The 24,041-nt window shown below is 55.4% G+C and overlaps 1 protein-coding gene across 1 annotated transcript in view; it reads left to right on the plus strand.

Annotated features, from left to right (window-relative positions):
- Positions 1-19,919, plus strand: part of EIF2B3 (eukaryotic translation initiation factor 2B subunit gamma) — a 45,386-nt gene extending 25,467 nt beyond the window's left edge. The window contains exons 6-12 of the mRNA XM_040334365.1: positions 7,402-7,491; positions 11,166-11,272; positions 12,801-12,991; positions 15,150-15,221; positions 15,784-15,932; positions 17,843-17,946; positions 19,792-19,919. Of these exons, the coding sequence (XP_040190299.1) occupies positions 7,402-7,491; positions 11,166-11,272; positions 12,801-12,991; positions 15,150-15,221; positions 15,784-15,932; positions 17,843-17,946; positions 19,792-19,844 (766 nt within the window). The 3' untranslated portion in view covers positions 19,845-19,919. The remainder of the gene's footprint in view (positions 1-7,401; positions 7,492-11,165; positions 11,273-12,800; positions 12,992-15,149; positions 15,222-15,783; positions 15,933-17,842; positions 17,947-19,791) is intronic.
- Positions 19,920-24,041: the final 4,122 nt, after the last annotated feature.

Here is a 24,041-nt window from a genome sequence, read left to right on the forward strand (position 1 = left end):
CACTTTATTAGGTCCCCCTTGCTAGTAGCGGGTTGGACCCCCTTTATTAGGTCCCTCTTGCTAGTAGCGGGTTGGATCCCCTTTATTAGGTCCCCCTTGCTAGTAGCGGGTTGGATCCCCTTTATTAGGTCCCCCTTGCTAGTAGCGGGTTGGACCCCCTTTATTAGGTCCCCCTTGCTAGTAGTGGGTTGGACCCCCTTTATTAGGTCCCCCTTGCTAGTAGTGGGTTGGACCCCCTTTATTAGATCCCCTTTGCTAGTAGTGGGTTGGACACCCTTTATTAGGTCCCCCTTGCTAGTAGCGGGTTGGACCCCCTTTATTAGGACCCCCTTGCTAGTAGCGGGTTGGATCCCCTTTATTAGGTCCCCCTTGCTAGTAGCGGGTTGGATCCCCTTTATTAGGTCCCCCTTGCTAGTAGCGGGTTGGACCCCCTTTATTAGGTCCCCCTTGCTAGTAGCGGGTTGGACCCCCTTTATTAGGTCCCCCTTGCTAGTAGCGGGTTGGACCCCCTTTATTAGGTCCCCCTTGCTAGTAGTTGGTTGGACCCCCTTTATTAGATCCCCTTTGCTAGTAGTGGGTTGGACACCCTTTATTAGGTCCCCCTTGCTAGTAGTTGGTTGGACCCCCTTTATTAGATCCCCTTTGCTAGTAGTGGGTTGGACACCCTTTATTAGGTCCCCCTTGCTAGTAGCGGGTTGGACCCCCTTTATTAGGTCCCCCTTGCTAGTAGTGGGTTGGACCCCCTTTATTAGGTCCCCCTTGCTAGTAGTTGGTTGGACCCCCTTTATTAGATCCCCTTTGCTAGTAGCGGGTTGGACCCCCTTTATTAGATCCCCTTTGCTAGTAGTGGGTTGGACACCCTTTATTAGGTCCCCCTTGCTAGTAGTTGGTTGGACCCCCTTTATTAGATCCCCTTTGCTAGTAGTGGGTTGGACCCCCTTTATTAGGTCCCCCTTGCTAGTAGCGGGTTGGACACCCTTTATTAGGTCCCCCTTGCTAGTAGCGGGTTGGACCCCCTTTATTAGGACCCCCTTGCTAGTCCTGGGTTGGACCCCCTTTATTAGGTCCTCCTTGCTAGTAGCGGGTTGGACCCCCTTTATTAGGACCCCCTTGCTAGTAGTGGGTTGGACCCCCTTTATTAGGTCCCCCTTGCTAGTAGCGGGTTGGACCCCCTTTATTAGGTCCCCCTTGCTAGTAGCGGGTTGGACCCCCTTTATTAGGTCCCCCTTGCTAGTAGTGGGTTGAACCCTCTTTATTAGGTCCCTCTTGCTAGTAGCGGGTTGGACCCCCTTTATTAGGTCCCCCTTGCTAGTAGCGGGTTGGACCCCCTTTATTAGGTCCCCCTTGCTAGTAGTGGGTTGAACCCTCTTTATTAGGTCCCCCTTGCTAGTAGTGGGTTGGACCCCCTTTATTAGGTCCCCCTTGCTAGTAGCGGGTTGGACCCCCTTTATTAGGTCCCCCTTGCTAGTAGTGGGTTGAACCCTCTTTATTAGGTCCCTCTTGCTAGTAGCGGGTTGGACCCCCTTTATTAGGTCCCCCTTGCTAGTAGTGGGTTGAACCCTCTTTATTAGGTCCCCCTTGCTAGTAGCGGGTTGGACCCCCTTTATTAGGTCCCCCTTGCTAGTAGCAGGTTGGACCCCCTTTATTAGGTCCCCCTTGCTAGTAGCGGGTTGGACCCCCTTTATTAGGACCCCCTTTGCTAGTAGTGGGTTGGACCCCCTTTATTAGGATTTCCCAAGCTTCTATTGTCCAGTTTCGGTCCTTCCTGTGCCAATTGTAGCCTCAGTTTCCTGTTCTTAGCTGACAGGAGTGGCACCCGGTGGGATCTTCTGCTGCTGTAGCCCATCTGCTTCAAGGTTGGACATGTTGTGTGATCAGAGATGGTATTCTGCAGACCTTGAGAGGTTATTTGAGTTCCTGTTGTCTTTCTATCATCTGGAACCAGTCTGCCCCATTCTCCTCCTCTGACCTCAACAAGGCATTTTCCTCCACACAACTGCCGCTCGCTGGATATTTTCTCTTTTTCCTGCCATTCTCTGTAATCCCGAGAGATGGTTGTGTGTGAAAATCCCAGAAATCCTCAGACCGGCCCGTCTGCCCCCAACCACCATCCCCCATTCAAAATCACGAGATCCCCTTTCTTCCCCATTCTGATGCTTGGTTTGAACTTCAGCAAGTCGTCTTCACCACGTCTAGAGGCCTTACAATGCATTGAGTTGCTGCCTTGTGATTGGCTGATTAGCAATTTGTGTTACCGAGCAACAGAACAGGTGTACCTAATAAAGTGTCCGGTGAGTGGATATTTCCATAGACCTCATAGAGGCTGGAGATGTTGGGAATTCCCGGGATGGTGTCGGAATTCTTGCACAATGTAAATTCCCTCGCGTGTTTATAAATTCCGGGGAGATCACATTCCGCAGAGCCCGATAACGCGCGTCTTCCCCTTTCCGGGATTAGTCAATGAATGTTAATTAGGTGTTCGGAAGATGAAAACTCCGATAAACGCAATTCAGCGGGAAGTTAGAGGAGAGCGCAGAGAGCGCCCAGTTCTTCCAGAATCCCCTCTGATCGGGAGGGGGAGGTGGTCTGATCGGGAGGGGGAGGTGGTCTGGGCGGGAGGGGGAGGTTGCATCATGGCGGCTGTCTCTGCATGACTTCCCATAATTCCCTATTATTGCCGACCCAACGCCTAGAGATGGCTGTGGGGAAAGCCGGGGGTCTGGAATGGCCCCCCTGGGATTGGCCTGACCTAACTTTCCCCAATCAGGGTGCTTGGTAGACCATCCAAAGAAGAGGCGGGGCAAGCTGCTGGACTAAGAACTCCAACCAATAGAGAGGGAAGTCCTTAGATCTCCAACCAATAGAGAGGGAAGTCCTTAGATCTCCAACCAATAGAGAGGGAAGTCCTTAGATCTCCAACCAATAGAGAGGGAAGTCCTTAGATCTCCAACCAATAGAGAGGGAAGTCCTTAGATCTCCAACCAATGGAGAGGGAAGTCCTTAGATCTCCAACCAATGGAGAGGGAAGTCCTTAGATCTCCAACCAATGGAGAGGGAAGTCCTTAGATCTCTAACCAATAGAGAGGGAAGTCCTTAGATCTCTAACCAATGGAGAGGGAAGTCCTTAGATCTCTAACCAATAGAGAGGGAAGTCCTTAGATCTCCAACCAATAGAGAGGGAAGTCCTTAGATCTCCAACCAATGCAGAGGGAAGTCCTTAGATCTCCAACCAATGCAGAGGGAAGTCCTTAGATCTCCAACCAATGGAGAGGGAAGTCCTTAGATCTCTAACCAATAGAGAGGGAAGTCCTTAGATCTCTAACCAATGGAGAGGGAAGTCCTTAGATCTCTAACCAATAGAGAGGGAAGTCCTTAGATCTCCAACCAATAGAGAGGGAAGTCCTTAGATCTCCAACCAATAGAGAGGGAAGTCCTTAGATCTCCAACCAATAGAGAGGGAAGTCCTTAGATCTCCAACCAATAGAGAGGGAAGTCCTTAGATCTCCAACCAATAGAGAGGGAAGTCCTTAGATCTCCAACCAATAGAGAGGGAAGTCCTTAGATCTCCAACCAATAGAGAGGGAAGTCCTTAGATCTCCAACCAATAGAGAGGGAAGTCCTTAGATCTCCAACCAATAGAGAGGGAAGTCCTTAGATCTCCAACCAATGGAGAGGGAAGTCCTTAGATCTCCAACCAATGGAGAGGGAAGTCCTTAGATCTCCAACCAATGGAGAGGGAAGTCCTTAGATCTCTAACCAATAGAGAGGGAAGTCCTTAGATCTCTAACCAATGGAGAGGGAAGTCCTTAGATCTCTAACCAATAGAGAGGGAAGTCCTTAGATCTCCAACCAATAGAGAGGGAAGTCCTTAGATCTCCAACCAATGCAGAGGGAAGTCCTTAGATCTCCAACCAATGCAGAGGGAAGTCCTTAGATCTCCAACCAATGGAGAGGGAAGTCCTTAGATCTCTAACCAATAGAGAGGGAAGTCCTTAGATCTCTAACCAATGGAGAGGGAAGTCCTTAGATCTCTAACCAATAGAGAGGGAAGTCCTTAGATCTCCAACCAATAGAGAGGGAAGTCCTTAGATCTCCAACCAATAGAGAGGGAAGTCCTTAGATCTCCAACCAATAGAGAGGGAAGTCCTTAGATCTCCAACCAATAGAGAGGGAAGTCCTTAGATCTCCAACCAATAGAGAGGGAAGTCCTTAGATCTCCAACCAATAGAGAGGGAAGTCCTTAGATCTCGACCAATACAGAGGGAAGTCCTTAGATCTCCAACCAATACAGAGGGAAGTCCTTAGATCTCCAACCAATAGAGAGGGAAGTCCTTAGATTTCCAACCAATAGAGAGGGAAGTCCTTAGATCTCCAACCAATAGAGAGGGAAGTCCTTAGATCGCCAACCAATACAGAGGGAAGTCCTTAGATCTCGACCAATACAGAGGGAAGTCCTTAGATCTCCAACCAATACAGAGGGAAGTCCTTAGATCTCGACCAATACAGAGGGAAGTCCTTAGATCTCCAACCAATACAGAGGGAAGTCCTTAGATCTCGACCAATACAGAGGGAAGTCCTTAGATCTCGACCAATACAGAGGGAAGTCCTTAGATCTCCAACCAATACAGAGGGAAGTCCTTAGATCTCCAACCAATACAGAGGGAAGTCCTTAGATCTCCGACCAATACAGAGGGAAGTCCTTAGATCTCCAACCAATACAGAGGGAAGTCCTTAGATCTCTAACCAATAGAGAGGGAAGTCCTTAGATCTCGACCAATACAGATGGAAGTCCTTAGATCTCCGACCAATACAGAGGGAAGTCCTTAGATCTCCGACCAATACAGAGGGAAGTCCTTAGATCTCCAACCAATAGAGAGGGAAGTCCTTAGATCGCCAACCAATACAGAGGGAAGTCCTTAGATCTCGACCAATACAGAGGGAAGTCCTTAGATCTCCAACCAATACAGAGGGAAGTCCTTAGATCTCGACCAATACAGAGGGAAGTCCTTAGATCTCGACCAATACAGAGGGAAGTCCTTAGATCTCGACCAATACAGAGGGAAGTCCTTAGATCTCGACCAATACAGAGGGAAGTCCTTAGATCTCCAACCAATACAGAGGGAAGTCCTTAGATCTCCAACCAATACAGAGGGAAGTCCTTAGATCCATGGAAGTCCTTAGATCTCCAACCAATAGAGATGGAAGTCCTTAGATCTCCAACCAATAGAGATGGAAGTCCTTAGATCTCCGACCAATAGAGATGGAAGTCCTTAGATCTCTAACCAATAGAGAGGGAAGTCCTTAGATCTTGAGCAATACAGAGGGAAGTCCTTAGATCTCGACCAATACAGAGGGAAGTCCTTAGATCTCCGACCAATACAGAGGGAAGTCCTTAGATCTCCGACCAATACAGAGGGAAGTCCTTAGATCTCCGACCAATACAGAGGGAAGTCCTTAGATCTCTAACCAATAGAGAGGGAAGTCCTTAGATCTCTAACCAATAGAGATGGAAGTCCTTAGATCTCCAACCAATAGAGATGGAAGTCCTTAGATCTCCGACCAATAGAGATGGAAGTCCTTAGATCTCTAACCAATAGAGAGGGAAGTCCTTAGATCTTGACCAATACAGAGGGAAGTCCTTAGATCTCGACCAATACAGAGGGAAGTCCTTAGATCTCCGACCAATACAGAGGGAAGTCCTTAGATCTCCGACCAATACAGAGGGAAGTCCTTAGATCTCCAACCAATACAGAGGGAAGTCCTTAGATCTCTAACCAATACAGAGGGAAGTCCTTAGATCTCTAACCAATAGAGAGGGAAGTCCTTAGATCTCTAACCAATAGAGAGGGAAGTCCTTAGATCTCTAACCAATACAGATGGAAGTCCTTAGATCTCGACCAATACAGATGGAAGTCCTTAGATCTCCGACCAATACAGAGGGAAGTCCTTAGATCTCCGACCAATACAGATGGAAGTCCTTGGATCCCCAACCGATGAAAAGTTCTTAGATCCCCAGTCAGTACACATTGAAGTCCTTGGCTCTTGAACAGATACAAACAGAAGTCCTTGGCTCAGCCTGATGACTTTGGTTCAGCTGCACGTTATAAAATGGAGCCCATCCCATAATATAGAGGTGACCTGAATTGTGTAATTGAGTCCTGTACAAGGGCCCTGATTAAGGGGGAGGGTTTTGCCCCTGAAACGCGTTGGCTGCCTTTTTTGTTTTCTGTTAGGTTGTTTGTGGAATCAAATTCTTTAGGGTTCTAGGAAACATTTTTGTTGGGTGCTCCTTGTTGGCCCCATTATATATGGTAGACCATCCACAAATGATTGGGCCTCTGGGGTCAGTTGGTGGCCGGGGTCCAGTGGGCGCCTTACAACCATAAATACTTATAGTACTGGGTTTGGTGCACTACAGATGGATGGCACCACATTGGGTGCTTCGGTGAGCTCCTGAGGGATGGCACCACATTGGGTGCTTCGGTGAGCTCCTGAGGGATGGCACCACATTGGGTGCTTTGGTGAGCTCCTGAGGGATGGCACCACATTGGGTGCTTCGGTGAGCTCCTGAGGGATGGCACCACATTGGGTGCTTTGGTGAGCTCCTGAGGGATGGCACCACATTGGGTGCTTCGGTGAGCTCCTGAGGGATGGCACCACATTGGGTGCTTTGGTGAGCTCCTGAGGGATGGCACCACATTGGGTGCTTTGGTGAGCTCCTGAGGGATGGCACCACATTGGGTGCTCCGGTGAGCTCCTGAGGGATGGCACCATATTGGGTGCTTCGGTGAGCTCCTGAGGGATGGCACCATATTGGGTGCTTCGGTGAGCTCCTGAGGGATGGCACCATATTGGGTGCTCCGGTGAGCTCCTGATGAATGGCACCACCAGAGTGCCATTGGGGGCCCCATCCTCAAGCAGTAGCACCAGAATTTGTGCCGTCGATCCTCATCTGACACCAATACCGGGAACCCTTCAGCTGGCAGCGAGACAAGAGAGACGTGTCGAGACCAAATCAACCGGTTCTTTTCTGTAACTGCTGCCTGAGGAACGGGGCCCTTAGGGGCCCCAAACATTGCACCATGGTGGTCTGTCACAGATAAATGACCCCATTCGGTATTCTCTTTGAGATTTCACCTTTGGTGGTGCCATCCATCAGTCGTTCACCAAGATAAAGGTTCATGGCTGTAAGGAGTGCCATGTATTGTATGGAGGCCACCCAACCCCCGTCACCAACTGGCCCTTGAGGCCCGATCAGCATACCGAGCCAAAGGGCCCCACTACAGAAAATGCTAACAAATCACACACCCCTCGTTCTCTGGGGAATTCTGAGTTGGTTTATGAATTATCTGATGTCTCATCCTCGATCCATAATGAGCACCTCCCCCGTTTGTGTTGCAGGTACCCCCGGATTCACATCAAGATGGGCATGGTGGACGCACATCTGTACTGCCTGCGCAAATATGTGGTGGACTTCCTCATGGTCAACGAGTACGTAATGTTTGCATCTTTACTGGTCATATATTTATATTTATGTTTTTCTTTATTGTCTTTGTTAAATTATTTTATTAAAACTGTAATTGGATCTGACATTGTCTCCTTCAGGCTGCATTGGCATCTGAGGGCTTGTTTTCTGCATGTGATCTTTATATCATAGATGGCGAGTGACCACCGGGTCTGTATACCCACCGTGCCCATTATGAGGGGTTCCCACCATCCCTGTGCTGAGTTCCTGGGTCTGTACACCCGCTGTACCCATTATGAGGGGTTCCCACCATCCCTGTGCTGAGTTCCCGGGTCTGTACACCCGCTGTGCCCATTATGAGGGGTTCCCACCATCCCTGTGCTGAGTTCCCGGGTCTGTACACCCGCTGTGCCCATTATGAGGGGTTCCCACCATCCCTGTGCTGAGTTCCCGGGTCTGTACACCCGCTGTGCCCATTATGAGGTTCCCACCATCCCTGTGCTGAGTTCCCGGGTCTGTACACCCGCTGTGCCCATTATGAGGGGTTCCCACCATCCCTGTGCTGAGTTCCCGGGTCTGTACACCCTGCTGTGCCCCATTATGAGGGGTTCCCACCATCCCTGTGCTGAGTTCCCGGGTCTGTACACCCACGCTGTACCCATTATGAGGGGTTCCCACCATCCCTGTGCTGAGTTCCTGGGTCTGTACACCCGCTGTGCCCATTATGAGGGGTTCCCACCATCCCTGTGCTGAGTTCCCGGGTCTGTACACCCGCTGTGCCCATTATGAGGGGTTCCTACCATCCCTGTGCTGAGTTCCCGGGTCTGTACCCCCGCTGTGCCCATTATGAGGAGTTCCCACCATCCCTGTGCTGAGTTCCTGGGTCTGTACCCCCCGCTGTGCCCATTATGAGGAGTTCCCACCATCCCTGTGCTGAGTTCCTGGGTCTGTACCCCCGCTGTGCCCATTATGAGGGGTTCCCACCATCCCTGGGCTGAGTTCCCAGGTCTGTACACCCGCTGTGCCCCATTATGAGGGGTTCCCTCCATCCCTGTGCTGAGTTCCCGGGTCTGTACACCCGCTGTGCCCATTATGAGGGGTTCCCACCATCCCTGTGCTGATTTCCTGGGTCTGTACACCCGCTGTGCCCATTATGAGGGGTTCCCACCATCCCTGTGCTGAGTTCCCGGGTCTGTACACCCGCTGTGCCCCATTATGAGGGGTTCCCACCATCCCTGTGCCCCATTATGAGGGGTTCCCACCATCCCTGTGCTGAGTTCCCGGGTCTGTACACCCGCTGTGCCCCATTATGAGGGGTTCCCTCCATCCCTGTGCTGAGTTCCCGGGTCTGTACACCCGCTGTGCCCATTATGAGGGGTTCCCACCATCCCTGTGCTGAGTTCCCGGGTCTGTACACCCGCTGTGCCCATTATGAGGGGTTCCCACCATCCCTGTGCTGAGTTCCTGGGTCTGTACACCCGCTGTGCCCCATTATGAGGGGTTCCCACCATCCCTGTGCTGAGTTCCCGGGTCTGTACACCCGCTGTGCCCCATTATGAGGGGTTCCCACCATCCCTGTGCTGAGTTCCCGGGTCTGTACACCCCGCTGTGCCCATTATGAGGAGTTCCCACCATCCCTGTGCTGAGTTCCCAGGTCTGTACACCCGCTGTGCCCATTATGAGGGGTTTCCACCATCCCTGTGCTGAGTTCCTGGGTCTGTACACCCGCTGTGCCCATTATGAGGGGTTCCCACCATCCCTGTGCTGAGTTCCCGGGTCTGTACACCCCGCTGTGCCCATTATGAGGGGTTCCCACCATCCCTGTGCTGAGTTCCCGGGTCTGTACACCCGCTGTGCCCCATTATGAGGGGTTCCCTCCATCCCTGTGCCCATTATGAGGAGTTCCCACCATCCCTGTGCTGAGTTCCCGGGTCTGTACCCCCGCTGTGCCCCATTATGAGGAGTTCCCACCATCCCTGTGCTGAGTTCCCAGGTCTGTACACCCACTGTGCCCATTATGAGGGGTTCTCACCATCCCTGTGCTGAGTTCCCGGGTCTGTACACCCGCTGTGCCCCATTATGAGGGGTTCCCACCATCCTTGTGCTGAGTTCCCGGGTCTGTACACCCGCTGTGCCCCATTATGAGGGGTTCCCACCATCCCTGTGCCCCATTATGAGGGGTTCTCACCATCCCTGTGCTGAGTTCCCGGGTCTGTACACCCGCTGTGCCCATTATGAGGGGTTCCCACCATCCCTGTGCTGAGTTCCCAGGTCTGTACCCCCGCTGTGCCCATTATGAGGGGTTTCCACCATCCCTGTGCTGAGTTCCTGGGTCTGTACACCCGCTGTGCCCATTATGAGAGGTTCCCACCATCCCTGTGCTGAGTTCCCGGGTCTGTACACCCGCTGTGCCCCATTATGAGGGGTTCCCACCATCCCTGTGCCCCATTATGAGGGGTTCCCACCATCCCTGTGCCCCATTATGAGGGGTTCTCACCATCCCTGTGCTGAGTTCCCGGGTCTGTACACCCGCTGTGCCCATTATGAGGGGTTCCCACCATCCCTGTGCTGAGTTCCCGGGTCTGTACACCCGCTGTGCCCATTATGAGGGGTTCCCACCATCCCTGTGCTGAGTTCCCGGGTCTGTACACCCGCTGTGCCCATTATGAGGGGTTCCCACCATCCCTGGGCTGAGTTCCCGGGTCTGTACACCCGCTGTGCCCCATTATGAGGGGTTCCCTCCATCCCTGTGCTGAGTTCCCGGGTCTGTACACCCACTGTGCCCATTATGAGGGGTTCCCACCATCCCTGTGCTGAGTTCCCGGGTCTGTACACCCGCTGTGCCCATTATGAGGGGTTCCCACCATCCCTGTGCTGAGTTCCCGGGTCTGTACCCCCGCTGTGCCCATTATGAGGGGTTTCCACCATCCCTGTGCTGAGTTCCTGGGTCTGTACACCCGCTGTGCCCATTATGAGGGGTTTCCACCATCCCTGTGCTGAGTTCCCGGGTCTGTACACCCGCTGTGCCCATTATGAGGAGTTCCCACCATCCCTGTGCTGAGTTCCTGGGTCTGTACACCCGCTGTGCCCATTATGAGGAGTTCCCACCATCCCTGTGCTGAGTTCCCGGGTCTGTACACCCGCTGTGCCCATTATGAGGAGTTCCCACCATCCCTGTGCTGAGTTCCCGGGTCTGTACACCCGCTGTGCCCCATTATGAGGGGTTCCCACCATCCCTGTGCTGAGTTCCCGGGTCTGTACACCCGCTGTGCCCCATTATGAGGGGTTCCCCCATCCCTGTGCTGAGTTCCCGGGTCTGTACACCCGCTGTGCCCCATTATGAGGGGTTCCCACCATCCCTGTGCTGAGTTCCCGGGTCTGTACCCCATTATGAGGGGTTCCCACCATCCCTGTGCTGAGTTCCCGGGTCTGTACCCCGCTGTGCCCATTATGAGGGGTTCCCACCATCCCTGTGCTGAGTTCCCGGGTCTGTACACCCGCTGTACCCCATTATGAGGGGTTCCCACCATCCCTGTGCTGAGTTCCCGGGTCTGTACACCCGCTGTGCCCATTATGAGGGGTTCCCACCATCCCTGTGCTGAGTTCCCGGGTCTGTACACCCGCTGTGCCCATTATGAGGGGTTCCCGGGTCTGTACAATCTCTTTTTGTGATGTTTTTCTCTCTTCTTTCCTCCTGCAGATCGTTCTCCTCCATCCGGCGGGAGTTGGTTCCTTTCCTGGTCAGTAAACAATTCTCCTCCCATAAGAAGATGGAAGAGGATTTGGGTAAAGAGTCCCGAGAGAAGGGTGAGGAACCAGTATAAATAAATGTCTTCCATCGTCATCGTTCCCTCATCTCCGATCCCCGATCAGACCGTCCCATAGCGGTGGGGGGGGCTCTCATGTATAGCGGGGGGAGGGGCTCTCATGTATAGCGGGGGGAGGGGCTCTCATGTATAGCGGGGGGGGGGGCTCTCATGTATAGCGGGGGGAGGGGCTCTCATGTATAGCGGTGGGGGGGTCTCATGTATAGCGGTGGGGGGCTCTCATGTATAGGGGGGGGGGCTCTCATGTATAGCGGGGGGAGGGGCTCTCATGTATAGCGGTGGGGGGGTCTCATGTATAGCGGTGGGGGCTCTCATGTATAGTGGGGGGGGGCTCTCATGTATAGCGGGAGGGGCTCTCATGTATAGCGGGGGGAGGGGCTCTCATGTATAGCGAGGGGGGAGCTCTCATGTATAGCGGTGGGGGGGCTCTCATGTATAGCGGGGGGAGGGGCTCTCATGTATAGCGGGGGGAGGGGCTCTCATGTATAGCGGTGGGGGGGCTCTCATGTATAGCGGTGGGGGGGGCTCTCATGTATAGCGGTGGGGGGGGCTCTCATGTATAGCGGTGGGGGGGGCTCTCATGTATAGCGGTGGGGGGGGCTCTCATGTATAGCGGTGGGGGGGCTCTCATGTATAGCGGGGGGGGGGCTCTCATGTATAGCGGTGGGGGGGCTCTCATGTATAGCGGTGGGGGGGGCTCTCATGTATAGCGGTGGGGGGGGCTCTCATGTATAGCGGTGGGGGGGGCTCTCATGTATAGCGGTGGGGGGGGCTCTCATGTATAGCGGTGGGGGGGCTCTCATGTATAGCGGTGGGGGGGGGCTCTCATGTATAGCGGTGGGGGGGGCTCTCATGTATAGCGGTGGGGGGGGCTCTCATGTATAGCGGTGGGGGGGGGCTCTCATGTATAGCGGGGGGGGGGCTCTCATGTATAGCGGTGGGGGGGGCTCTCATGTATAGCGGTGGGGGGGGCTCTCATGTATAGCAGGGGGGGGCTCTCATGTGTAGAGGGGGGGGGGGCTCTCATGTATAGCGGTGGGGGGGGCTCTCATGTATAGCAGGGGGGGGGGCTCTCATGTATAGCGGGGGGAGGGGCTCTCATGTATAGCAGTGGGGGGGGGCTCTCATGTATAGCGGGGGGGCTCTCATGTATAGCAGGGGGAGGGGCTCTCATGTATAGCAGTGGGGGGGGGCTCTCATGTATAGCGGGGGGAGGGGCTCTCATGTATAGCAGTGGGGGGGGGCTCTCATGTATAGCGGGGGGGGGCTCTCATGTATAGCGGGGGGGGGGCTCTCATGTATAGCGGGGGGGGGCTCTCTGACATGAAGGGGGGTCTCTGATGTGCACAATAAAGGTTCGGCATATTTGTCTGGTGGGAGGCGGGGCTTAGTACAGGGAGTGGCTATAACAAAGATGGCGGCCGTGCAGAGAAATGGGTGTGGGGGAAGGGAATGTTCCGGTACCACTGATCACCCCCTTCCTGTGTTCTCTGCCCCCCCCCTGACAGACATCTCCAGCTTTATACCCCACGATGAGCTCCTGGAAACGGCGCTGAGTAAATCGAGTTGGAACGACCATCGCGGTGACATGCGGGATCCTTACCACGGGAGCCGCCTGCGCTGCTACGTCCACGTGGCGCAGAACGAGCTGTGCTGCCGAGTGAACAGTCTGGGGATGTACATCGAGGCCAACAAGCAGGTGGGTGCCCGCCGGGACGGGGGTTGTCCTCTCCGTATCGTACATACCTGTGAGGGGGAGGGGCTTCTCTCAGAAATAACGCACTTCTAATGTCGCTGAGCGGCCATGATTGATTCTTCTGCCGGGATCACCGCCTGATATCCTTGTAAGACCGGACGGCGCTCTGCTCTCTCCACCAATCACCCAACTGCCCCCGTGTGGTATGTTGCTGTAATTACATCACTGTAGTGGGTGGTCCCGGGGTGGTCAGACTCCGAGTCTGCTCCACCCACTCAGACTGACGGTACATATGCGTACAGTGTCACATGACCGCGTAATTGTCATTCAAAGTGTGACAGCGCTGAGAAATGGCCTGGGCAGGAAGGGGGGTGAAAATGTCCGGTATTGAAGGGGTTAAAGACGCACGGACACCAGGCAGAGCTTTCACACGGCTCCTTCCTCATAGACATCCGGTATGGGGAGCACATGACCCCCCCCCCCATGTGACCGTTCTTGAGCCTGACAGCCAATTGCAGCTTGACCTTCACTGTCACATGACTGAGGGGGAGGGTTTATGGGGGCGGGGCCCTTTGTAGAGACTCTGCCCTGCATGGGTGAGGGGCACCAGGCATCGTTTACCCCCCCCCCTCTTCCCAGACATTTTTTACCTAGCCCCACCCCTCTCAGCGGCCATCTTGCCTTGGTGAGAATGGCGTCTTGTGTGGTGAGACGCCTCCTGAGATATATACATCAGGTTCAGTGCACATGGGGGGGGGGCGTGGGAGGGGGGCGTGGGACGGAGCGTGGGGGGGGGGCCGGTGCAGGACCCGGGCTCTGGCTGCCGGGCAGGTGAGTGAATTGAGATGCATGATGGCGGGTGGGGGAGGGGGGGGCGTGGGACGGAGCAGGGTGGGGGTGTGGGACGGAGCGGGGGGGGGGGGAGGCGCAGGACCCGGGCTCTGGTTTCCCGGGCAGGTGAGTGAATTGAGATGTATGATGGCGGGTGAGGGAGGGGGGGCGTGGGACGGAGCGGGGGAGGGCACGTGGGGGGGGGGGGCGTCGCAGGACCCGGGCTCTGGCTGCCGGGCAGGTGAGTGAATTGAGATGCATGACGGCGGGTGAGGGAGGGGGGGGCGTGGGACGGAGCGGGGTGGGCGTGGGACAGAGCGGGGGGGGGGCGTCGCAGGACCCGGGGTCTGGCTGCCGGGCAGGTGAGTGAATTGAGATGCATGACGGCGGGTGAGGGAGGGGGGGGGCGTGGGACAGAGCGGGGGGGGGGGGGGGTGGGACGGAGCGGGGGGGGGCGGCGCAGGACCCGGGCTCTGGCTGCCGGGCAGGTGAGTGAATTGAGATGCATGATGGCGGGGGGGGGGGGGGGGGGGGGTCGTGGGACGGAGCGGGGGGGGCGTGGGATGGAGCCGGGTGGGGGGGGGCGGCGCAGGACCCCGGGCTCTGGCTGCCGGGCAGGTGAGTGAATTGAGATGCATGACGGCGGGTGGGGGGAGGGGGGGGCGTGGGACGGAGCGGGGGGGGCGTGGGACAGAGCGGGGGGGGGGCGTGGGACAGAGCGGGGGGGGGGCGGCGCAGGACCCGGGCTCTGGCTGCCGGGCAGGTGAGTGAATTGAGATGCATGATGGCGGGGGGGGGGGGGCGTGGGACGGAGCGGGGGGGGCGTGGGACGGAGCGGGGGGGCGGCGCAGGACCCGGGCTCTGGCTGCCGGGCAGGTGAGTGAATTGAGATGCATGATGGCGGGTGAGGGAGGGGGGGGGGGGGGGGCGTGGAACGGAGCGGGGGGGGGGCGTGGGACGGAGGGGGGGGGCGCAGGACCCGGGCTCTGGCTGCCGGGCAGGTGAGTGAATTGAGATGCATGATGGCGGGGGGGGGGGGGGGGGGGCGTGGGACGGAGCGGGGGGGCGTGGGACGGAGCCGGGTGGGGGGGGGGGGGGCGGCACAGGACCCCGGGCTCTGGCTGCCGGGCAGGTGAGTGAATTGAGATGCATGATGGCGGGGGGGGGGGGGCGTGGGACGGAGCGGGGGGGGCGTGGGATGGAGGGGGGGGGGGGGGCGCAGGACCCGGGCTCTGGCTGCCGGGCAGGTGAGTGAATTGAGACGCATGACGGTGGGTGGGGGAGGGGCTTAAGCCTTGTGTCATCTGACGTCTCTGTTTTTGTTCGGCAGGTTCCTCTGTGCGGCCTCTGCGGGGACGATCCGCGCGTTCACCCGTCCGCCACCATCACTGATAAACTCATGGTGAGTCTGGAGCAGATTACCCCTCCAGGGGGCCCAATGATCAGTCTCGGGGGCCCATCTACAGCATAACCAATGGGAGACCAGAACTTCGGCACCCCAGATGTTTGGGAACTACATTTCCCATCATGCTCATGGGCTCTGCAGTGTAGCTGAGCATCATGGGAAATGTAGTTCCCAAACATCTGGGTTCACCATCGCGGGTCTAGAGAATAAAATGGCGATCGTTGCGATATTTTATGTCACGCGGTATTTGTGCGGCCGTCTTTCAAACGCAACTTTGGGAGAATATCGACCTTCATTCATTTCACTGCAAATAAACAGATGACCCGATTTCTGGCAGCGACGCCCCGTTCCAAATATCTGGACGGAAGAGAAGGAGCGCGAATGGATAAATCCACCGATTTTGATGATTTTTTTAAGTTCTGAACTGAGTTGGGAATGGCGGGATCTCCGCCCACATTGGAGATTTCTTCCTACTTCCTGTGTGGGGTCACCAGGACAGGAAATGAGGGATGTATTGATGTGTGGGGGATGGGTAATGATGGGATCTCTTCCTCCTCAGGTGGGGTCGGACAGTATGGTCGGGTCTCAGACGCAGGTCGGGGAGAAAACCTCCATAAAACATTCGCTTCTCGGCTCCAACTGCACCGTCCGAGATCGAGTGAAGATCGCCAACTGCATCATCATGAACGGCGTCACCGTGAGCGACAAGTACGTACGTCAGCCGACACCCACCCCATCTGTCACCCCCCCCCTCCCAATAAATTTCACACACCCGCTCCCCATTCACACCCGAGACCTTGTAACACTAACAAGTCACATGACACCGGGGGAGGGAAAATGGCTAATTGGGACCCAATTTGGACATTTTCACTTAGGGGTGTCCTGACTTTTGTTGCCAGCGGTTTAGACATTAATGGCTGTGTGTTGAGTTATTTGTTATACAAGATGTACACTCCCCTCCTCCCCCTCCCCGTGTACACTCCTCCCCCCCTGTGTACACTCCTCCCCCTGTGTACACCCCTCCCCCCTGTGTACACTCCTCCCCCCTGTGTACACCCCTCCCCCCTGTGTACACTCCTCCCCCCTGTGTACACCCCTCCCCCCTGTGTACACCCCTCCCCCCCTGTGTACACCCCTCCCCCCTGTGTACACCCCTCCCCCCTGTGTACACTCCTCCCCCCTGTGTACACCCCTCCCCCCTGTGTATACCCCTCCCCCCTGTGTACACCCCTCCCCCCTGTGTACACCCCTCCCCCCCTGTGTACACTCCTCCCCCCTGTGTACACCCCTCCCCCCTGTGTACACTCCTCCCCCCTGTGTACACCCCTCCCCCCTGTGTATACCCCTCCCCCCTGTGTACACCCCTCCCCCCCCCCCGTGTACACTCCTCCCCCCTGTGTACACCCCTCCCCCCTGTGTACACTCCTCCCCCCTGTGTACACCCCTCCCCCCTGTGTACACCCCTCCCCCCCCCCCGTGTACACTCCTCCCCCCTGTGTACACCCCTCCCCCCTGTGTACACCCCTCCCCCCCCCCTGTGTACACCCCTCCCCCCTGTGTACACTCTACACCCCTCCCCCCCTGTGTACACTCCTCCCCCCTGTGTACACCCCTCCCCCCTGTGTACACTCCTCCCCCCTGTGTACACCCCTCCCCCCTGTGTATACCCCTCCCCCCTGTGTACACCCCTCCCCCCCCCCCCGTGTACACTCCTCCCCCCTGTGTACACCCCTCCCCCCTGTGTACACCCCTCCCCCCTGTGTACACTCCTCCCCCCTGTGTACACCCCTCCCCCCTGTGTACACCCCTCCCCCCCCCGTGTACACTCCTCCCCCCTGTGTATACCCCTCCCCCCTGTGTACACCCCTCCCCCCTGTGTACACTCACTACACAACATTGTAAATACAAATAGCCAGATTCACATAGGGGGGCGCAACGTTAGGCAGGCGTAGCGTATGGTATTTACGCTACGCCGCCGTAAGTTAGAGAGGCAAGTGCTGTATTCACAAAGCACTTGCCTCCTGAGTTACGGCGTCGTAGCGTAAATGGGCCGGCCTAAGCGCGCCTAATTCAAATGTGGAACAGGGGGGCGCGTTTATGTAAATGATTGGTGACCCGACGTGATTGACGTTTTTAGAGCGGGGGTTCTTGGAGTGGGGGAGATGTGCGGGGAGGGGGATCTTGGAGTGGGGGAGATAGCGGGGGGGAGGTCTGGGAGCGGGGGGGGTTTCGGAGCGGGGGGGGGTTCTTGGAGTGGGGGAGATGAGCGGGGAGGGGGATCTTGGAGTGGGGGAGATGAGCAGGTGAGATCTCGGAGCGGGGGGCCCATAGAGTGTGGGAGATCTCGGAGCGGGGGGGGGGTCTCGGAGCGGGGGGGGGGGATCTCAGAGTGTGGGGATCTCGGAGTGGGGGGGTCTCGGAGTGGGGGGTCTCGGAGTGGTGGAGATGAGCGGGTGAGATCTCAGAGGTCAGTCCTGGGACAAGATATCGGCCCCCAAGGCGGACGCCTCTCCTGCGACCCCTCGGCCCCGCCCCCGAGGTTCTTGGAGAGAAACTTCCCAACACATTTTATGATCAAATAAAGAGAAATCAGAATAATTCTCAATTCTTCCCTCCAGCTGCACCCTGCAGGGGAGTGTCATCTGCAACAACGCCGTCATAGAGGGCGGAGCCGACATCAAGGACTGCCTCCTGGGGTCCGGCCTTCGTATTCCCAGCAAAGGTGAGTCCATGGGGGGGACTTCTGTCACCCCCGTTATCACATGACACCCCAATTCTCATACATCTTGGGGGGGGGGGGGCTTTATAATGGAATATTTCACCAGACGATGACGCCGATCATTCCGGTATCCTGAGAGCGATCGGAGGTGTGGTGTGTAGACGGTCCCCTCCCCCTCTCCGGCATACACCTGCAGGAACAGATGATGAGCCCCCTCCCCCCGCACACATTGTTGAGTCTGGCCTCCGGGGTGGTCCTCCAGCTCCGGGATCGCTGTGTTGACACAATGATCGGATGATTACAATAACCCGGCGAGTATTTACATGAAGCTCGGCGGCGGCACGGAACTCGCTGCTCTTTACGTGGCGAATCTCTGGGTGGCGGAAACTTCGTATTCCTTCTGCTTGTATTCTATACAGACCACCCGCCGTGTGCGACCCGAACAGCGCGCCTCCCGGGGCCCCGCCGACTGATTTATCCATTCCGAGAGCGCCGACACATTCTGCCATTTATATATCACTGTACAGAGGAGCTTACACTCTAATGTCCCCTCCCCCCACATCACATCAGTCTCTGTACAGAGGAGCTTACACTCTAATGTCCCCTCCCCCCACATCACATCAGTCTCTGTACAGAGGAGCTTACACTCTAATGTCCCCTCCCCCACAGTCACATCAGTCTCTGTACAGAGGAGCTTACACTCTAATGTCCCCTCCCCCCCACATCACATCAGTCTCTGTACAGAGGAGCTTACACTCTAATGTCCCCTCCCCCCCACATCACATCAGTCTCTGTACAGAGGAGCTTACACTCTAATGTCCCCTCCCCCCACATCACATCAGTCTCTGTACAGAGGAGCTTACACTCTAATGTCCCCTCCCCCCCACATCACATCAGTCTGTACAGAGGAGCTTACACTCTAATGTCCCCTCCCCCCACATCACATCAGTCTCTGTACAGAGGAGCTTACACTCTAATGTCCCCTCCCCCCCCACATCACATCAGTCTCTGTACAGAGGAGCTTACACTCTAATGTCCCCTCCCCCCCCACATCACATCAGTCTCTGTACAGAGGAGCTTACACTCTAATGTCCCCTCCCCCCACAGTCACATCAGTCTCTGTACAGAGGAGCTTACACTCTAATGTCCCCTCCCCCACATCACATCAGTCTCTGTACAGAGGAGCTTACACTCTAATGTCCCCCCCCCCACATCACATCAGTCTCTGTACAGAGGAGCTTACACTCTAATGTCCCCTCCCCCCCACAGTCACATCAGTCTCTGTACAGAGGAGCTTACACTCTAATGTCCCCCCCCCCCCCCCCCACATCACATCAGTCTCTGTACAGAGGAGCTTACACTCTAATGTCCCCTCCCCCCCACATCACATCAGTCTCTGTACAGAGGAGCTTACACTCTAATGTCCCCCCCCCCCCACACATCACATCAGTCTCTGTACAGAGGAGCTTACACTCTAATGTCCCCTCCCCCACACAGTCACACACATCTGTAAAGAGGAGCTTACACTCTAATGTCCCCTCCCCCCACAGTCACATCAGTCTCTGTACAGAGGAGCTTACACTCTAATGTCCCCTCCCCCCCACAGTCACATCACTCTCTGTACAGAGGAGCTTACACTCTAATGTCCCCTCCCCCCCACATCACATCAGTCTCTGTACAGAGGAGCTTACACTCTAATGTCCCCTCCCCCCACAGTCACACACATCTGTACACTGCCTCTGAGGCTCCTCACATAACACAACATTGAAATGGTGGATTCACCAGCATGTATGCGATTCGCTGGATTTACCCCCCCTCCCCCTCCCTCTCTCTGTTTTTTCTCTGCAGCAAAACGCGTCAATGAAATCATCGTAGGAAACGAGCAATTAATGGAGATTTAGCCGGAAGAAGCGACACACTCCCCGTCTGTCCCCAGAGCCGATTTATTTATATGATAATAAAAGATTTGGATCTTATGGTGTCGCTGTGTGTGATTGGCCGGCCTGAGCTCGGTGTGCAGAGTGGACACACCCCCCGGAGAAGTGAATTTTTAAATTGATGCGTTACTTCCATTCTTCCCAAGATGGCGGCCGTGTACTCGTGTGTCATTGGTGGAGACCGGCGGTGACCCCCAGTGTGGCCCCAGTCCATGTATAATGAATGGACGGACGGTAATGCAGACTTGTCTCATTGTTTTGCAGCATTCAACACACTGAAGAGAAAGGGGGAGTGAAATGACCCCCAGCATTGGTGTCAGTGGAAGGAATAATAACCCCCAGCATTGGAGTCAGTGGAAGGAATAATAACCCCCAACGTTGGTGTCAGTGGAAGGAATAATAACCCCCAGCATTGGAGTCAGTGGAAGGAATAATAACCCCCAGCATTGGAGTCAGTGGAAGGAATAATAACCCCCAGCATTGGTGTCAGTGGAAGGAATAATAACCCCCAGCATTGGAGTCAGTGGAAGGAATAATAACCCCCAGCATTGGAGTCAGTGGAGGAATAATAACCCCCAGCATTGGAGTCAGTGGAAGGAATAATAACCCCCAGCATTGGTTTCAGTGGAGGAATAATAACCCCCAGCATTGGTGTCAGTGAAAGTAATAATAACCCCCAGCATTGGTGTCAGTGGAACTAATAAAAACCCCCAGCATTGGTGTCAGTGGAAGGAATAATAACCCCCAGCATTGGTGTCAGTGTAAGGAATAATAACCCCCAGCATTGGTGTCAGTGGAAGGAATAATAACCCCCAGCATTGGTGTCAGTGGAAGGAATAATAACCCCCAGCATTGGTGTCAGTGGGAGGAATAATAACCCCCAGCATTGGTGTCAGTGGAAGGAATAATAACCCCCAGCATTGGTGTCAGTGGAAGGAATAATAACCCCCAGCATTGGTGTCAGTGGAAGGAATAATAACCCCCAACATTTGTGTCAGTGGAAGGAATAATAACCCCCAGCATTGGTGTCAGTGGGAGGAATAATAACCCCCAGCATTGGTGTCAGTGGAAGGAATAATAACCCCCAGCATTGGTGTCAGTGGAAGGAATAATAACCCCCAGCATTGGTGTCGGTGGAAGGAATAATAACCCCCAGCATTGGAGTCAGTTGAAGGGATAATAACCCCCAGCATTGGAGTCAGTGGAAGGGATAATAACCCCCAGCATTGGAGTCAGTTGAAGGAATAATAACCCCCAGCATTGGTGTCAGTGGGAGGAATAATAACCCCCAGCATTGGTGTCAGTGGAAGGAATAATAACCCCCAACATTGGTGTCAGTGGAAGGAATAATAACCCCCAGCATTGGTGTCAGTGGGAGGAATAATAACCCCCAGCATTGGTGTCAGTGGAAGGAATAATAACCCCCAGCATTGGTGTCAGTGGGAGGAATAATAACCCCCAGCATTGGTGTCAGTGGAAGGAATAATAACCCCCAGCATTGGTGTCAGTGGAAGGAATAATAACCCCCAGCATTGGTGTCAGTGGAAGGAATAATAACCCCCAGCATTGGCATTTCCCCCCGGATGGAGTGGGGGACTTGTGCAGCATAAGGAACATTTTGGGCCCCCCATAGACGGCAGTTGGGAGGTGCGTCTGTACACTGGGTGGGGGTTGTTTCCAGGGCCGGCGCTAGCGCAAGGCAACATGGGCCCTGGGGGGGGGGCGCAAAAAAAATTCCAACACCTGCGGCCGCCTCCCGCACTGTAACCCCCGGCGGTGGCACTTTTCTTGGGCTCCTTCGCCGTTATCTGTTTTTTTCAGCAGCTCCGCCTGGTTGGCTGGTGGAACTGTCTGTCTCCCTCGGGGGTGGGGGGCGGGGAACGTACAACGTCTTTTCTTCTAGGTTCGTTTGCGTGATTGGTGGGCTGTGCCTCTGTGGTGCGCTGATTGGCCGTATGATGCCCAGAGGTGCAGGGGGCTGTGTAATGTAAAGGGGTCCAGAGGTGCAGGGTGCTGTGTAATGTAAAGGGGTCCAGAGGTGCAGGGGGCTGTGTAATGTAAAGGGGTCCAGAGGTGCGGGGGCTGTGTAATGTAAAGGGGTCCAGAGGTGCAGGGTGCTGTGTAATGTAAAGGGGTCCAGAGGTGCAGGGGGCTGTGTAATGTAAAGGGGTCCAGAGGTGCGGGGGCTGTGTAATGTAAAGGGGTCCAGAGGTGCGGGGGCTGTGTAATGTAAAGGGGTCCAGAGGTGCAGGGTGTTGTGTAATGTAAAGGGGTCCAGAGGTGCAGGGGGCTGTGTAATGTAAAGGGGTCCAGAGGTGCAGGGGGCTGTGTAATGTAAAGGGGTGCAGAGGGCTGTGTAATGTAAAGGGGTCCAGAGGTGCAGGGTGTTGTGTAATGTAAAGGGGTCCAGAGGTGCAGGGGGCTGTGTAATGTAAAGGGGTCCAGAGGTGCAGGGGGCTGTGTAATGTAAAGGGGTCCAGAGGTGTGGGGGTTGTGTAATGTAAAGGGGTCCAGAGGTGCAGGGGGCTGTGTAATGTAAAGGGGTCCAGAGGTGCAGGGTGCTGTGTAATATAAAGGGGTCCAGAGGTGTAGGGTGCTGTGTAATGTAAAGGGGTCCAGAGGTGTAGGGTGCTGTGTAATGTAAAGGGGTCCAGAGGTGCAGGGGGCTGTGTAATGTAAAGGGGTCCAGAGGTGTGGGGGTTGTGTAATGTAAAGGGGTCCAGAGGTGCAAGGGGCTGTGTAATGTAAAGGGGTCCAGAGGTGCAGGGTGCTGTGTAATGTAAAGGGGTCCAGAGGTGCAGGGTGCTGTGTAATGTAAAGGGGTCCAGAGGTGCAGGGGGCTGTGTAATGTAAAGGGGTCCAGAGGTGCGGGGGCTGTGTAATGTAAAGGGGTCCAGAGGTGCGGGGGCTGTGTAATGTAAAGGGGTCCAGAGGTGCAGGGTGTTGTGTAATGTAAAGGGGTCCAGAGGTGCAGGGGGCTGTGTAATGTAAAGGGGTCCAGAGGTGCAGGGGGCTGTGTAATGTAAAGGGGTGCAGAGGGCTGTGTAATGTAAAGGGGTCCAGAGGTGCAGGGTGTTGTGTAATGTAAAGGGGTCCAGAGGTGCAGGGGGCTGTGTAATGTAAAGGGGTCCAGAGGTGCAGGGGGCTGTGTAATGTAAAGGGGTCCAGAGGTGTGGGGGTTGTGTAATGTAAAGGGGTCCAGAGGTGCAGGGGGCTGTGTAATGTAAAGGGGTCCAGAGGTGCAGGGTGCTGTGTAATATAAAGGGGTCCAGAGGTGTAGGGTGCTGTGTAATGTAAAGGGGTCCAGAGGTGTAGGGTGCTGTGTAATGTAAAGGGGTCCAGAGGTGCAGGGGGCTGTGTAATGTAAAGGGGTCCAGAGGTGTGGGGGTTGTGTAATGTAAAGGGGTCCAGAGGTGCAAGGGGCTGTGTAATGTAAAGGGGTCCAGAGGTGCAGGGTGCTGTGTAATGTAAAGGGGTCCAGAGGTGCAGGGTGCTGTGTAATGTAAAGGGGTCCAGAGGTGCAGGGGGCTGTGTAATGTAAAGGGGTCCAGAGGTCCAGGGTGCTGTGTAATGTAAAGGGGTCCAGAGATGCAGGGTGCTGTGTAATGTAAAGGGGTCCAGAGGTGCAGGGTGCTGTGTAATGTAAAGGGGCCCAGAGGTGCAGGGTGCTGTGTAATGTAAAGGGGCCCAGAGGTGCAGGGGGCTGTGTAATGTAAAGGGGTCCTGAGGTGTGGGTGCTGTGTAATGTAAAGGGGTCCAGAGGTGCAGGGGGCTGTGTAATGTAAAGGGGCCCAGAGGTGCAGGGTGCTGTGTAATGTAAAGGGGCCCAGAGGTGCAGGGGGCTGTGTAATGTAAAGGGGTCCAGAGGTGCAGGGGGCTGTGTAATGTAAAGGGGTCCAGAGGTGCAGGGGGCTGTGTAATGTAAAGGGGTCCAGAGGTGCAGGGGGCTGTGTAATGTAAAGGGGTCCAGAGGTGCAGGGGGCTGTGTAATGTAAAGGGGTCCAGAGGTGCAGGGGGCTGTGTAATGTAAAGGGGTCCAGAGGTGCAGGGGGCTGTGTAATGTAAAGGGGTCCAGAGGTGCGGGGGCTGTGTAATGTAAAGGGGTCCAGAGGTGCGGGGGCTGTGTAATGTAAAGGGGTCCAGAGGTGCGGGGGCTGTGTA

Source organism: Rana temporaria, assembly GCF_905171775.1.
Source record: "Rana temporaria chromosome 7 unlocalized genomic scaffold, aRanTem1.1 chr7b, whole genome shotgun sequence".
NCBI classification, from domain to species: Eukaryota; Metazoa; Chordata; class Amphibia; order Anura; family Ranidae; genus Rana; species Rana temporaria.